Genomic DNA, 13,459 nt, shown 5'->3' on the forward strand with positions numbered 1-13,459 from the left:
CTGCTATATTATTGTGCCAGGGGAGTAGGATCAGTTCTCCTTCTCCACTATAAATCCTTGTAGATCTAAGGAATCCGTTTTCTACTTTCCCTGTCTCCTGCCCTGTTTTAAACTTGTTGCTGTCCCTGTCCTCCTGGTTGTGTTGCAGATCAAGACAAAAAACGTTTTTCCCTGCCACTGAAATTCAACACTATTGTTGTTTGCTCCTTGGAGTTTAAGGCTGGGTGTTTTGTAATAGCACTTTGTGACAACTGCTGATGTAAAAAGGGCTTTATAAATACATTTGATTGATTGATTGTATGGAAAGTAACCAACTTCTTTCAAAATGTTCAGCTATTGTTACAGCTTATTGCTTACAGCCTAGAATGACAAAACGTGAAATCAGACATTCTGATATATTTACATACAATAATCCACAATATCCATGTATTTTTTTTTCTCTGAAAATGTATTCAAACTAAAACAGTAAATTCCCCTTTTAGGAAAAATTTGTGATTTTTATCAGTTTAAAATAAAAGCAGTTGGTCATAGAGGACTTATTTGTTTAATAGCACAATTCATAGCTATGAATCTACTTAGCTTAGGGATGGGATCAGTACTTTGAAAAGATCTACTAGATGATGTTGCGGAACGCCACAACTCAGTGGATGGATATTTCAAAGGCTTTGTCCATCCCTTGGAGCACAGTTAAGACCATTATTAATAACTGGACGGTGTATGGCATCACCCAGACCTTGCATAAATCAGCCCGACGCTCAAAACTGGATGACTGGGCAGGAGGAGCCTGATCAGAGAGGCTTCTAAGAAGCCAATTTCAGCTTTGAAGGAGCTTCAGGACTTTATGACAAATACTGGTGAATGTGTGCATGTAACCACAATATCTCAAGATCTCCACACATCTGGCCACTATGGGAGGGGTGGTAAGACAAAAAACACTCTTCAAAAAAGGGAAAATCAAGTTTTGACAAAAAGCAAATGATAGATTCTGAGGCCAAGTGGCAAAAGGTAGTCAGATGAGACCATTGTTGGGCAAAAAAACAATACATCTTCCCACCCAAAGAACACCACGCCTACAGCACAGTGGTGGCAGCATCCTGTTGTGAGGATGTTTTTGCTCAGCAGGGACTGGAGCAAAATGGACAGTGTAAAACACTGACAGATTCTTGAGGAGAACCAGCAGCCCTCTGCCAGGAAGTTGATAATGGGAAATTGGTTCACGTTTCAACATTGCAATGACCCAAAGTACACTGCCAAAACAACCGTACAGTGGCTGATGGACAAGAAGCTGAATGTCCATGAGTGGCCTAGCCAGAGCCCCGACCTAAATTGCATCGAGAATCTGTGGCTCAAAGAGTGAAGTCCATAAGCGGCATACAATTTGATGGAGCTTGAACAATTCTGCAAGAAAGAATGGGCAAATATTTCACAGTCCATGTGTGCGAAGTTAATAGAGACAGTATGAACTCAGGTGGGTGTTCACTTATCCAAATAGTGTTTTTTACTGTTTTAATTTTAATTCCTTTTAATAGTTTTTATTCATTTTTTCACCAGAATATTGTGCATTACTGTGTGTAAATAAAGCAGGAAAAAGTCGGATTTTATGTTTTTTCATTTTGTAAAAACATTTTGAAATGGGGTGTTGACTTTCCATACCCTGTCATTCCTGTATGACTGCAATTTCAACTTCTCCCCTGCATGTACAAATAGAAAGACGTTTATAGATCTTCGACTCAAGACAAAACATTTCTAGAACAATACATTTTCACACGTTTTCCTACTGGCAGACACCTCATGGGGGTCAAACCCACAAGCCTGTCATGGCAAATGCAATGCTCTGCCAACAGAGCCACCTGGGACTCTAAAATGAAATTATAAAAATGAAAATGATACTGCAACACAATGACGGTAGAACTGCTTTATATTCCAATGTGGATTGTACTTTCGAAATATTCTGCCTATTATATAATAGGAAAACATAATATGGTGATATATTATAATACCGATAAATATGTTTGTTGGAGAAAAAACTGATTAACATTTGACTTCTAATGTATTTTTGAAAAGAGTGATAAGTTAGGTTTAGGTGTAATTGTCTAATCTTTTCTTCATGGGGTCGATATGAACCTATTCCTTAATCATGAATTTCAAATATTTTGGAAGTGTAAGAGTAACATTGCTGGAATATTTTCAGTATACGTTTGTTCATTTTATCTATCCGCAGACATTAAAGGCTACTTCTCCAGCCCAAACGCTAAAGACAAGGCTTTGAATGGCTGTTAAGTGTAACTTAAATTTAACTGTATTTTAAAAACAGTTAGATCAATTGCTAACTTCAATATCGACCTTTTTATACAGGACTTAAAATAAATTTTAATACAGGGGTGTTCAAAAATAGGCTACTAGTTAATAAACGTGAATAAGAAGTATAAACTCCGAAATATGTCACCCTAGCGTTAAGAATGATGAATATTAAATAAAGTCATACTACATCTATAATTATCCGAATAAACATGTTAATAACAGAGAAAGCTAGCATCTTAACCTGTTAGGCTATATATTCAAGAACCAGCTGTATTCCAACCTTAAATGCTTGGCAAAAACCGAGCAAATAGAAAATAATTGTGATATTCAGAATCATAATTCAATAGGTTTCCAATTAACCAAAGGGCTCTTTTATATGTTTTGGTGTATCTTACTATAGCTAGGCATTCATTGAACATGAATACGCCTGCGTATGGTTGTTGAGTTGCGCGGCACGCAGTGACATGTGTATAAATGGGCGTGCAGGGATTCCGCATCCCGCTTAGTTCTACCACAGTCCCAGGTGTGTCTAAACCTGTGTCAGTGGAGGCTGTCGCGGTTGTCACTATTCTACATAAAATGCGTAGGGTTCGAACTACGAACTGGAACAAGGATAAATTACAACTGAGTGAATGACGCGATTGAGAACGACTCGTGTCTTCGACAGTCTGTCTTTCTGTTCGTCTAGTCACCGGTATAAAGACGCTCGTTGACGCACGGTTGTAAATCTCTGAGCAGAATTATCTCCCACGCAGTCTATGGTGAGGTGAGTGGATACCTTGTTTTGACAACTTTCATCCAGAGGTGTAGGAAATAAGAACTAACCTATGGTTGAGTTATGTAGAGGATGAAATGCATGTAGCCTATGCATTAATGTATATATTGCTTCTCGGTGTTGGTGGTTATCGTTTTACGCACGCAACATTGGGATTATTGTAGTAATATTAAATATTACGGACGTACTTTCCATTTTACAGCCCACTACTGTGGTGTTCGTGAAGATTTCTACGGGCGGCAGTGCTACTCAAAGATTACTGTGGTTTATTTTTGGACTATGATATTTATTTACACTTCACCCGGAATTGTCTACCAGTCAGGCTGTTTCTAAACATGTAAGTTGTCAATAATATCAGAGAAATGATGCAACAACTAGGTTTTGTGAATAACTTACGACCAGTAATCTTTGTTCGACCATATTTTCTCCTGCTTTAGTGCTTGAGAAAAAAAACGACCAGCGCAACAGAACATTTAAGATCAAACGACATATAAAGGTATAAAGGACACAACACTATGTCCAGAACCCTGAAAAAGAAGAAACATTGGTCAAGCAAAGTGCAGGAGTGTGCCTTGTCATGGGGAAGCCTCGGAGAATTCGGCAACGTGGTAGAGGTGCTGGGGGGTGCGGAACATGGAGAATTCCCTTACCTGGGTCAAATGAAGTTGGATGTGATGGTGTGCCACGTCGGGAGAATGCCCTATTTCGGGGACGTTTTGTTGGAGATCAACGGAACCCCTGTCAGTGGACTTACAAACCGCGACACGCACGCAGTCATTCGCCACTTTCGGGAGCCCATTCGTTTGAAGACAGTCAAACCAGGTGCGTATTAGTTTTCGTCTTTGAATTTTTTGCGTACTATGTTACCATATATAAGCTCTAAGCCAGAGTTTACCAACTAGTTGCATACTAAGTGTAATTGTATTTTTGGGGGTAATCGAGCATGGTGTTTATGGGGGCGTTTTACACATTTGACCTTTTTCTCTTAGATAATTGTGAATACTTATAGTGTGAGGTTATTATACCGATTATTCAAGCTTCCCTGCAATAATGCAATGTGAGGTGTTATGCCATTTGAATGGTATGGCTCTTTTTCTTTTATTATTGATAGGTGACTTAATGCTCATATTATGCTTGAGAGAAATCCAATTTGCATGTGGTTATTGATGAATGCAGATACCACTACAAATTCTTGGTTATGTAAGTGGCAAAGCAAGTGGTTTGATAGATCCATAGCTGCTATTGATGTGAGGTGACCTCAGCAGCGTGACTTCTAAAAATGTCTGTCATTTAACCCCACTGTACAGACATGGTTATCTACCCAAGTTCTAGAGGGCTGTATGCTTTTGTTTCTTGAAGATATAATTAAAAAAAATCTTAAAATAGTTGTATAGTCATAGAATTTAATCATCAATACATCCAATAAAAGTATTTGAATCCACATTATTTAATTGAATTCACAGGGAATAAGAATCTGTAAAACATGGTGAAATGTGCACAGGTTTTACCCCAGCTCTGGTTTATACACCCACTGAGGGACAGGGCCTCAGTGGTTAGCTGGCTGGAGGGCTGGGTGTCTATCTGATGTAGGGGAAGGGGATGACTCTCTTGTTGCTATGTGTCTTAACTGGAATATCCAAACAACTACTGAGACTGTGCAAAAGGTTGCGTCATCATCTGCAGCTGAGTTCTAGGCCTCCAAGCCTGTAGCCCTGAAGATCAGCGCTGTTTTGGAGAGCGTGTTTGTTTGAGTGTGTGTGTGTGTCCTCCACTGCACTGCTTGGCCCAGAGCGCCTCACACCACGCTCTATTCCCAACTAACCAAGGATGATTAATAAAGGGCATGGGATAGAGATGGAATCAGCTCAGCCTTTGGCTCTAGGCTCATCTCCCACACTATGCTGTTTTTTTCCCTTAAGCTCATGGTGATGGGAATATTATATCACCTTTTACCTCACAATCATCATCACCAGCAGTGACAACAACTGCCTGAGTTAACTTCATTATTCTTTTTTACCTGTCAGTGAATGTTTCAGTCCTGACTGAAATACAATGGCTTGTATTTTTGTGCCACAAAGACAGGAACTCTCATATATTTGTCTCTAAATATGTGATGCCGTGTGTGTGAGCATGTGTAAATGGCATGAAGAAGGTCAGTTTCTACATATACTAGCAAATCGTAATGCATGCCCTCACCTTCTCTCATCAATAACCTTTTAACTTTCAAAAGAGGCCAGAGGGGACAGGGAGTACAGGTGGCAGGAGGTGAGGGAATTCAATTGAACGCCTTTCTCTCCCTAGTTACCTGGAGCAGTGGACTTCCTGTATCTGCTGACAGCTTAGAGTGGGAAGTGTGGTATAAAATTGTGAATTACTTTATTGTCGGCTAACCTTTGAGTATGAATTAGGATGTTTCAGAAGGTCTTAAATAAGTAGGAACCTGCTGCATGTTGGTTGAAGTTGCTATTGTAATTGGACAGAGATGTGTGTGAAAACCTAGGTAGAGTTTGGTTGAAGTTTGGACTGGTGTAACAGTGTGACTGAGTAGACAGGAGTTTCCCTGGAAGATGTAGTCATGGAGCTAAAGTGGATCATGGTATGCTTCTGCTTCTTCGTCTTTGAAAAAGGTACATTTGACCCAAAGGTTTCAGATGATTTGCATTTGAGTTATTTAGCAGACTCTTATACAGAGTGACAGGAGCCATAACTGTTAACTGCCTTGGCCGATGGCACAACCAAACATTTGTTACCTTGTCAGCTCAGTCAGTGCCCACCTGAATCAGTTATGTTAAGGTTAAATGATTGTGGCTGATTAAATAATGTACAGTGTATGAACCCTGGTAAAATATCTGAAAAGATTTAGGCTTATTGACAAAATATGCAAAGATTATAAAAATCAAAAATACTATTTTCATGACATTGTACAGCTAACCTTAGGACTGCTATATTCCTTCTGTCCTTAATCATATGTATATGGGTGATGACCTGATGGAAATAGCTGGATATGTGCTTTGCAAGGCTCTACAATGGGTTACACTGAGAAAATAGTTATCTTGTTTCTCTGCCCTGTTTAATCAGATTGATAAAGAGATTTCTATGGTAGTATATGGTTCAATGCCTTTTTAGTTCAATGTATATAATTCACTGTAGTCTTGGAAACTATATGCTGGCTATTTTGAGATAGTGGTTAGTTTTGTAGCTGGTTAATGGTATGCATTATGGAAGCTGTGTTTGTCTGTAGTGGGTCTCTTTAATGAGTGTTTGGAAGGCAGTGGAGCAGCCTGGCTCTCATGGCCCTCTCTCATCACATTTCAAATTACCTGTTGATTACCATACACCAATAAAAGGGAATGTGAGTGGATCCAATCTTACACTGTGTAATGTTATCAGATGGACATGGCGAGCGTGGGTTAATCACATTAATGCACAACTCGTCTGGAAAGTGACTCTCTAGTCTTAACAGAGAACTCCTCTTGACAGGCCATACTTTTCCATTGGAATGAGATGTTCTGTCTGTCTCTTGCTTACACTGGAGCGGGACAACAAGCTTGGAGCATTGGAAACATCTGCCTCCTGCTCTAGCTGGAGAGTAGAGCCACTGTAAGCTAGCCAGTAGCCACACTCCCAAACATTGTCAGTGCTGCTGACTGTGCTGAGATCCCATTGATCAAAGTTACAATGACAATCTCCAGGCAGTGTTGACATTGGAGAAGTAGTGCTTAGTAGGCTACAGTAGATACATACATTCATCAACGCATATTGACGGCCTGTAGGGCCAGTAGGTTGCAACTTGCTGTCAGGATTTTGGAACGTGTTACACATTACATCAGATAGCGCTTGTATAATATTCCCAGTAACAGTTGATAATGACTGTAATGAGCCTAGTTTTGTGGATCTAAACCTTTACAAAAAAAAAATTTGCAACACATTGTTACATCCTTGTTCCGTGTATAACACCAGCAGTTCACTTACACACTAATCACCAGCATCTGTGCAAGACGGACATGTGAGTCTGTCAGGAACTAAGAAGTATTCTTCTTTTTTGCAATTCTGGAGCATGACAATTAGTGTGTGTTTCTACATGCCAGAAGCATCCCCCTCTGCTCTACCTTTGCTCATTAATGACGTTCGGTTTTTCTTTCTTTATGTATGTATCTGTTTCGCCCTTCTCCCTCTCTGTCGCCGTCACGCACGCACACACCTACAATGTGCTTTAATCTGTGTTGTTCTGAGAGAATGAATTCCAAGTCAGCATCCAGTTGTTTAGGAAAAGAAGTGGTTGCTGTCGGAATAAGGCAAGTAATGATAAGTGAATGTGTTGGAAATGTTATTTGGTATTTTATTAGGGTCCCTATTAGCCACTCTGTCTGGTGTCCAAACATGAAGGAAAATTCTTAATAAATACCTAATTTTTACTATAGCTAAACCTCAGGACATAATGGAAAAGGGTCTGTCTCTTCAGTTGCAGTTGTGATATGTGTTGTTTTATTGGATGTTATTGATAGCTTCAATTACTTGGGGTGTCAGTGAGTTCTAAGTCGACATGGCTCTTTTTAGTACAGCGTTTTCCCAGCCTCTGTTCTGGATTTGGGGAGTAGGAAGAGTCGTTTTTGAGAAATGTCTTTTGACCTATGGATTGGTGTCTGAGCTGTATGTTAAGTGTTTAGGATAGATCTGGACTCTTACCAGAAGTCCTGCTGGATTGGATACCATGGAGGGCCATTCATGATGGAGAGGTTTTGGAGCGGACTGGCCCTTTTTGTTGGAATAGCAGCTCTGTCTTTGTCAAAGTGTAGCTTCAGGCAGTGGGTCGACATCCGAGCAGTATCGTCACGCAGGCACGCAAAAATGTCTGGTGCTCCCTGGGTGTCAGATGGGGAAAGAGAAATAATAATTTAGTGTTATCCATATCGAAAATATAGAGACCATGTGAGGACATGAACCAGTCATTTGGTGTGTAGAGAATAAAGTAGATGGCCTAGAATTGAGCCTTGGGGAACACAATTACTGAGAGACTGTAAAACTGACAGATTCTCTCCAAGACAGATTCCCCTGAAGGCTTTGGCTATTGAAGCTGTGATGACCGATAATAAAGAAACTCGGTGCAATATTTTTTTAATCTAAAACGAGTGTTATTATTTGCTTGTCCAAGAGCTCATTTTAGTTTGGTTGTGCATATAGCACGCTTCTGGGTTTTGGAAAGACAAGACAGAAGAGATCACCAAGTGTTGGTTTTGGGAGAAGGGATGGGAGAAGGTCTCAGAATGGTCTGAAGGGAGGAAGGGGTGGCGCAGGTTGTCTGGTGATCAAAGATCACTGGTTGCAGGATAACTGAATGGAGCAGGGAAAAGGTAGATCGTTTTACAAAAGATGGAGGAAGAGAAGGCAGCTAAGAGGGAGTGAGAAGATGAGTAATTCTGGAAGTTTTTGTTTTGTTTAACCGTAATGCCTTATATTGATATTAGGGGTGGGCGATATCCACATTTTTATATTGTCATCCGATTCTTCTCACATCCCAGGGTTTGCTGTATATTCTGTAAAAATGTTCAAATAAGACCGTAAATGGCAAATTGGTTGCCCTGTTTTAATTTCCGATATAGTATAGATATCAAATGTTTTTATTTTTTGCTGTTAATGGTGACTTTTCATGATAGTGCCCATGTTTAGTTTTAGCTGGCATGTAAATATGATGTTCCTGATCAGTCATCATCGTACATAGCCACATCAGCTTTATACACAAAAGTGCCTGGACTTCTGGGTTATCCCAGTCCTCTAGTGTCTGTTACATGCACTATAGGTCCCAATGTGTGTTGTGCAATAAGCAACATTTTGAGAGGAGGGAGGTGAGGAGGGAGAGGGGACAAAGGTCACAAAGGAATAACAACACCATAATCTCACAAACCCTCAAATCCCTGCTATTTCTATCCAATTACATGATCGCCTTATTAATTTTTAAATGAGTGGTTATTTGTGAAACACAGAAAAATAACAAATGATGAAAACTTACTTTGCGTTACTGTAAATCGCTTTGGATAAGTGTCTGCTCAAATACTTAATTGTAAATTTATATAAAGGTGGATGCATTGCAGAATGCCAGAATCACAACAATTGTCTTCCAGTAATGAAAACTATTGTGTTCTATGAGATTGTAACTATATCTCATTTAATTGCAATAATAAATACAATAAAACATTTTTTGCTTAATTTTCCTGTTCTCGTTACATCACATCCTGTTTTGGTATTGGTTCCTGCTTTCTTTTGTCCTCCAGATACTTCAGGGTCTTGACCAAGACCCAGGCCTAACTTCTCCCTCACACATCCTAGCCCACATCACTGGCCTTCCTAGATGTTATACTTCTCAGCAAAAATCTAAACATCTCTTAAGTCTCACGTACAAAGGGCCAGAATATGTGTATGGGGGCAGTGAAGGGTAATCGCACGATACGCAGTACAACTGGAAAACAAAATAGTCTGAAGTTGTACTTGAAGTGCTCAATAATTCATTTAAGACGAGCCACTACTTTGCATACTCTTATGTGCACTGTAAAAGAATCCAAATGGCTGCAGATCCTCAGAGTAGCTGCAAATCCAGCTTTTCTCATTTCGCTTAAGAGACCAGGGGCTTAACTAAAGCAAACACAAAAATCGTGAGGGGGGCAGTGTGCCGCACGGCCATCCCAGTATGTTAGGTATAGGCCTTCATAATGGGGCGGCAGCGATACATTAAAACTAACCTGAAGAGAAAATGGACCAGATCATACTTGTAAATGACTTAATGTTGTTTACATTCTAGTCCTGTTTTTTGGTCTTCTTAGATGTAGCCCAAAATTCACCTAGACACGTTATTGTTTCGATCTCTCTATTGAATTGCAGTGTGTAGTTTGCCAACAGAGATTCCAACCGGTCTATTTTCTAAAATCCTTGTTTCAGGAGCACATTACCATTGGGGTGCTGAAGAGAGTCCTCCGGCAGCACTCTACTGGTCGATGGCCTTGTGTTGTGGATGAAAGAGAATCGTTATTGACGGCAAAGTGCTCAGGATCAACACTGTAAACTGTTGTCCCTGTGCCACAAACACCTGGCCGTGCTTGGTAGAATAAACCTTAACATTTTCTTTTGTAATCAAGCAAACACATCCTTGCAGGGTTAACGGTTCATAGTACTGATGCTGAAGATTGTGTGTCAGGCATGCAGTTGATGGATAAAAAGGTGTTCCATTACATAATTATTTGTGTTGTACCGTAGATGTTTGACATAAGCAGGCAGTATACTTAGGCAAGCTATTTAGGCATTTTACCAAGTATTAACAAGACACAGACAGGGTGTCTACAGTATTGTAAATTTGTAGACAGATATTGTAAAGGATTTTTGTTCTTTTTTCCAATACTAAATTCAATGCATTGACCAAACATCCATTCTGACCACACATCTAAAATACAGTGGGGAGAACAAGTATTTGATACACTGTTCATTTTGCAGGTTTTCCTACTTACAAAGCATGTAGAGTCTGTAATTTTTATCATAGGTACACTTCAACTGTGAGAGATGACATAAGTATTTTATCACCTACCAACCAGTAAGAATTCTGGCTCTCACAGACCTGTTAGTTTGTCTTTAATAAGCCCTCCTGTTCTCCACCCATTACCTGTATGATCTGTACCTGTTTGAACTCGTTACCTGTATAAAAGACATCTGTCCACACACTCAATCAAACAGACTCCAACCTCTCCACAATGGCCAAGACCAGAGAGCTTTGTAAGGGATAAAATTGTAGACCTGCACAAGGCTGGGATGGGCTACAGGATAATAGGCAAGCAGCTTGGTGAGAAGGCAACAACTGTTGGCGCAATTATTAGAAAATGGAAGAAGTTCAAGATGATGGTCAATCTCCCTCGGTCTGGGGCTCCATGCAAGATCTCACCTCTTGGGGGAATACATGATCATGAGGAAGGTGAGGGATCAGCCCAGAACTACACGGCAATACCTGGTCAATGACCTGAAGAGAGCTGGGACCAGAGTCTCAAAGAAAACCATTAGTAACACACTATGCCGTCACACACTATGCACGCCCGGTCCCCCTGCTCAAGCCAGCGCATGTCCAGGGCCGTCTGAAGTTTGCCAATGACCATCTGGATGATCCAGAGGAGGAATGGGAGAAGGTAATGTGGTCTGATGAGACAAAAATGAAACTTTTTGGTCTAAACTCCAATTGCCGTGTTTGGAGGAGGAAGAAGGATGAGTACAACCCCAAGAACACCATCCCAACCGTGAAGCATGGAGGTGGAAACATCATTCTTTGGGGATGCTTTTCTGCAAAGGGGACAGGACGACTGCACCATATTGAGGGGAGGATGGATGGGGCCATGTATCCCGAGATCTTGGATAATAACCTCCTTCCCTCAGTAAGAGCATTGAAGATGGGTCGTGGCTGGGTCTTCCAGCATGACAATGACCCAAAACACACAGCCAGGGCAACTAAGGAGTAGCTCCGTAAGAAGCATCTCAAGGTCCTGGAGTGGCCTACCAAGTCTCCAGACCTGAACCCAATAGAAAATCTTTGGAGGGAGCTGAAAGTCCATATTGCCCAGCAACAGCCCCGAAACCTGAAGGATCTGGAGAAGGTCTTTATGGAGGAGTGGGCCAAAATCCCTGCTGCAGTGTGTGCAAACCTGGTCAAGAACTACAGGAAACGTATGATCTCTGTAATTGCAAACAAAGGTCTCTGTACCAAATATTAAGTTCTGCTTTTCTGATGTATCAAATACTTATGTCATGCAATAAAATGCAAATTAATTACTCAAAAATCATACAATGTAATTTTCTGGATTTTTGTTTTAGATTCCATCACTCACAGTTGAAGAGTACCTATGATAAAAATTACAGACTTCTACATGCTTTGTAAGTAGGAAAACCTGCAAAATCGGCAGTGTATCAAATACTGGTTCTCCCCACTGTACATGCAGAAAATACAGTATAAGGAAAAGCAAACTAAATCAATATGGTGGCCTGGGTGGGTGGAGATTTCACGTCAGGGCAGATGGAGTGGCCATTCAAGGCAATGAGCTGTGCAAAATGAACAAGCCAACTGATAAACTGATTACCCTGGTTAAGTTCACTACTGACTGCAGTGTCTGCCCATTTTACCTTTAAATGTAGTCGTTTAGTAGACACTGTTATCCAGAGCATCTTCCAGTTGGTGCATTCATTCTAAGAAAGCTAGGTGGGATGACCACACAATCCAGTAATAGTAATTACACCTTTCTGAAGTAGCTATCAGCAAAACCAATACAAAAAAAGGGGACTACGGTTCGAGCTGAAACTGGAATCCGCTGGAGTGTGTGGAAAAGCTACGAGATATGGGAACATTTTGGAAGGTTGAATGTCAGGCATGCTGCAGCATTCTGCATAAGTTGCAGGGGTTTGATGACATAAGCAAGGAGTCTAACCAACAGTGAGGTGCAGTAGTCCAGACGTGAGATGACAAGTGCCTGGATTAGTACATGCGCCGCTTCCTGTGTGAAGTAAGGTCTTACTCTAAGAATGTTGTAGAGCATGAACCTGCAGGAGCGAGTCACTTCCTTGACGTTTGCAGAGAATGACAGGGTTTTCTCCAGGGTCACACCAAGGATCTTAGCACTCTGCGATAGGGAAACCGTGGAGTTCTCAACTGTGGTGCGAAGGTCTTTGAGCAGACAAGCCTTCCTCTGGAAGAAGAGCAGCGCCGTCTTCTCTGGGGGTGGAACTCTAGCGACAGTCAATCACGTGCTGTCTTTCAAATCGTTTGGTGGTACTCTCATGACCAATGATCATTGCCCCATATCCTACACAAGCAAGACCGTGTCCTCAGTTACAAAAGGCAGAGAAAAAGGTTTACTCCTGAATCATAATTAGCCTACAAAGACTATACAGGCCTATTTCTTTTTCAAATGATTATATGTATTTTATATTTATTATATTTATATTAAATGTATTTTATTTTCAAATGAAATAATTTCATATTTCTGAATATATTTCTGAAAAATAAATATGAAATCCGAGAAATGGGCTATGGTATTAGGCTGATCAGACCATAACAGCATGAGTAAAGAGCTAGAGATTCAGAATCTGGGAGAAGATGAGTAGAGATTTCCCCTTGCGCAGATTCTTTTTGGGCAAACTCACAATCATATTGCAGCTGTTTGCCTTACAATTGTACGTTAAATCAACATCTTTCTATGTGTGTGGACTACATTCACAATGTCTGTGTGTAATGTATAAAGCAAATTGGTGCCACTCTTACTCTCCAGCATTGTCTTGGAATAGGAAGCCTGTGGAAAAAAGGGCTTACAGTCTGTGCGGATAGGCTGACCGCTTTAACTTCCACGCTAGGATTGAATGATGGCT

The 13,459-nt window shown here is 40.6% G+C and overlaps 1 protein-coding gene across 8 annotated transcripts in view; it reads left to right on the forward strand.

The window, feature by feature from the left end:
* Positions 1–1,353: 1,353 nt before the first annotated feature.
* Positions 1,354–13,459, forward strand: part of LOC105006631 (membrane-associated guanylate kinase, WW and PDZ domain-containing protein 3) — a 138,113-nt gene continuing 126,007 nt past the window's right edge. For 3 of the 8 annotated variants that reach the window (XM_013138375.3, XM_010865263.3, XM_013138377.3), the window contains exons 1-2: positions 2,816–3,067; positions 3,279–3,898. In XM_013138375.3, the coding sequence (XP_012993829.2) occupies positions 3,592–3,898 (307 nt within the window). In that variant the 5' untranslated portion in view covers positions 2,816–3,067; positions 3,279–3,591. Of the gene's footprint in view, positions 1,469–2,815; positions 3,899–13,459 lie in introns of those variants that run through there. The other 5 variants (XM_013138376.3, XM_010865262.3, XM_020055347.2 and 2 more) reach the window with 5 other exon arrangements.

Source organism: Esox lucius, chromosome 17 (genome assembly GCF_011004845.1).
Source record: "Esox lucius isolate fEsoLuc1 chromosome 17, fEsoLuc1.pri, whole genome shotgun sequence".
Lineage (NCBI taxonomy): Eukaryota > Metazoa > Chordata > Actinopteri > Esociformes > Esocidae > Esox > Esox lucius.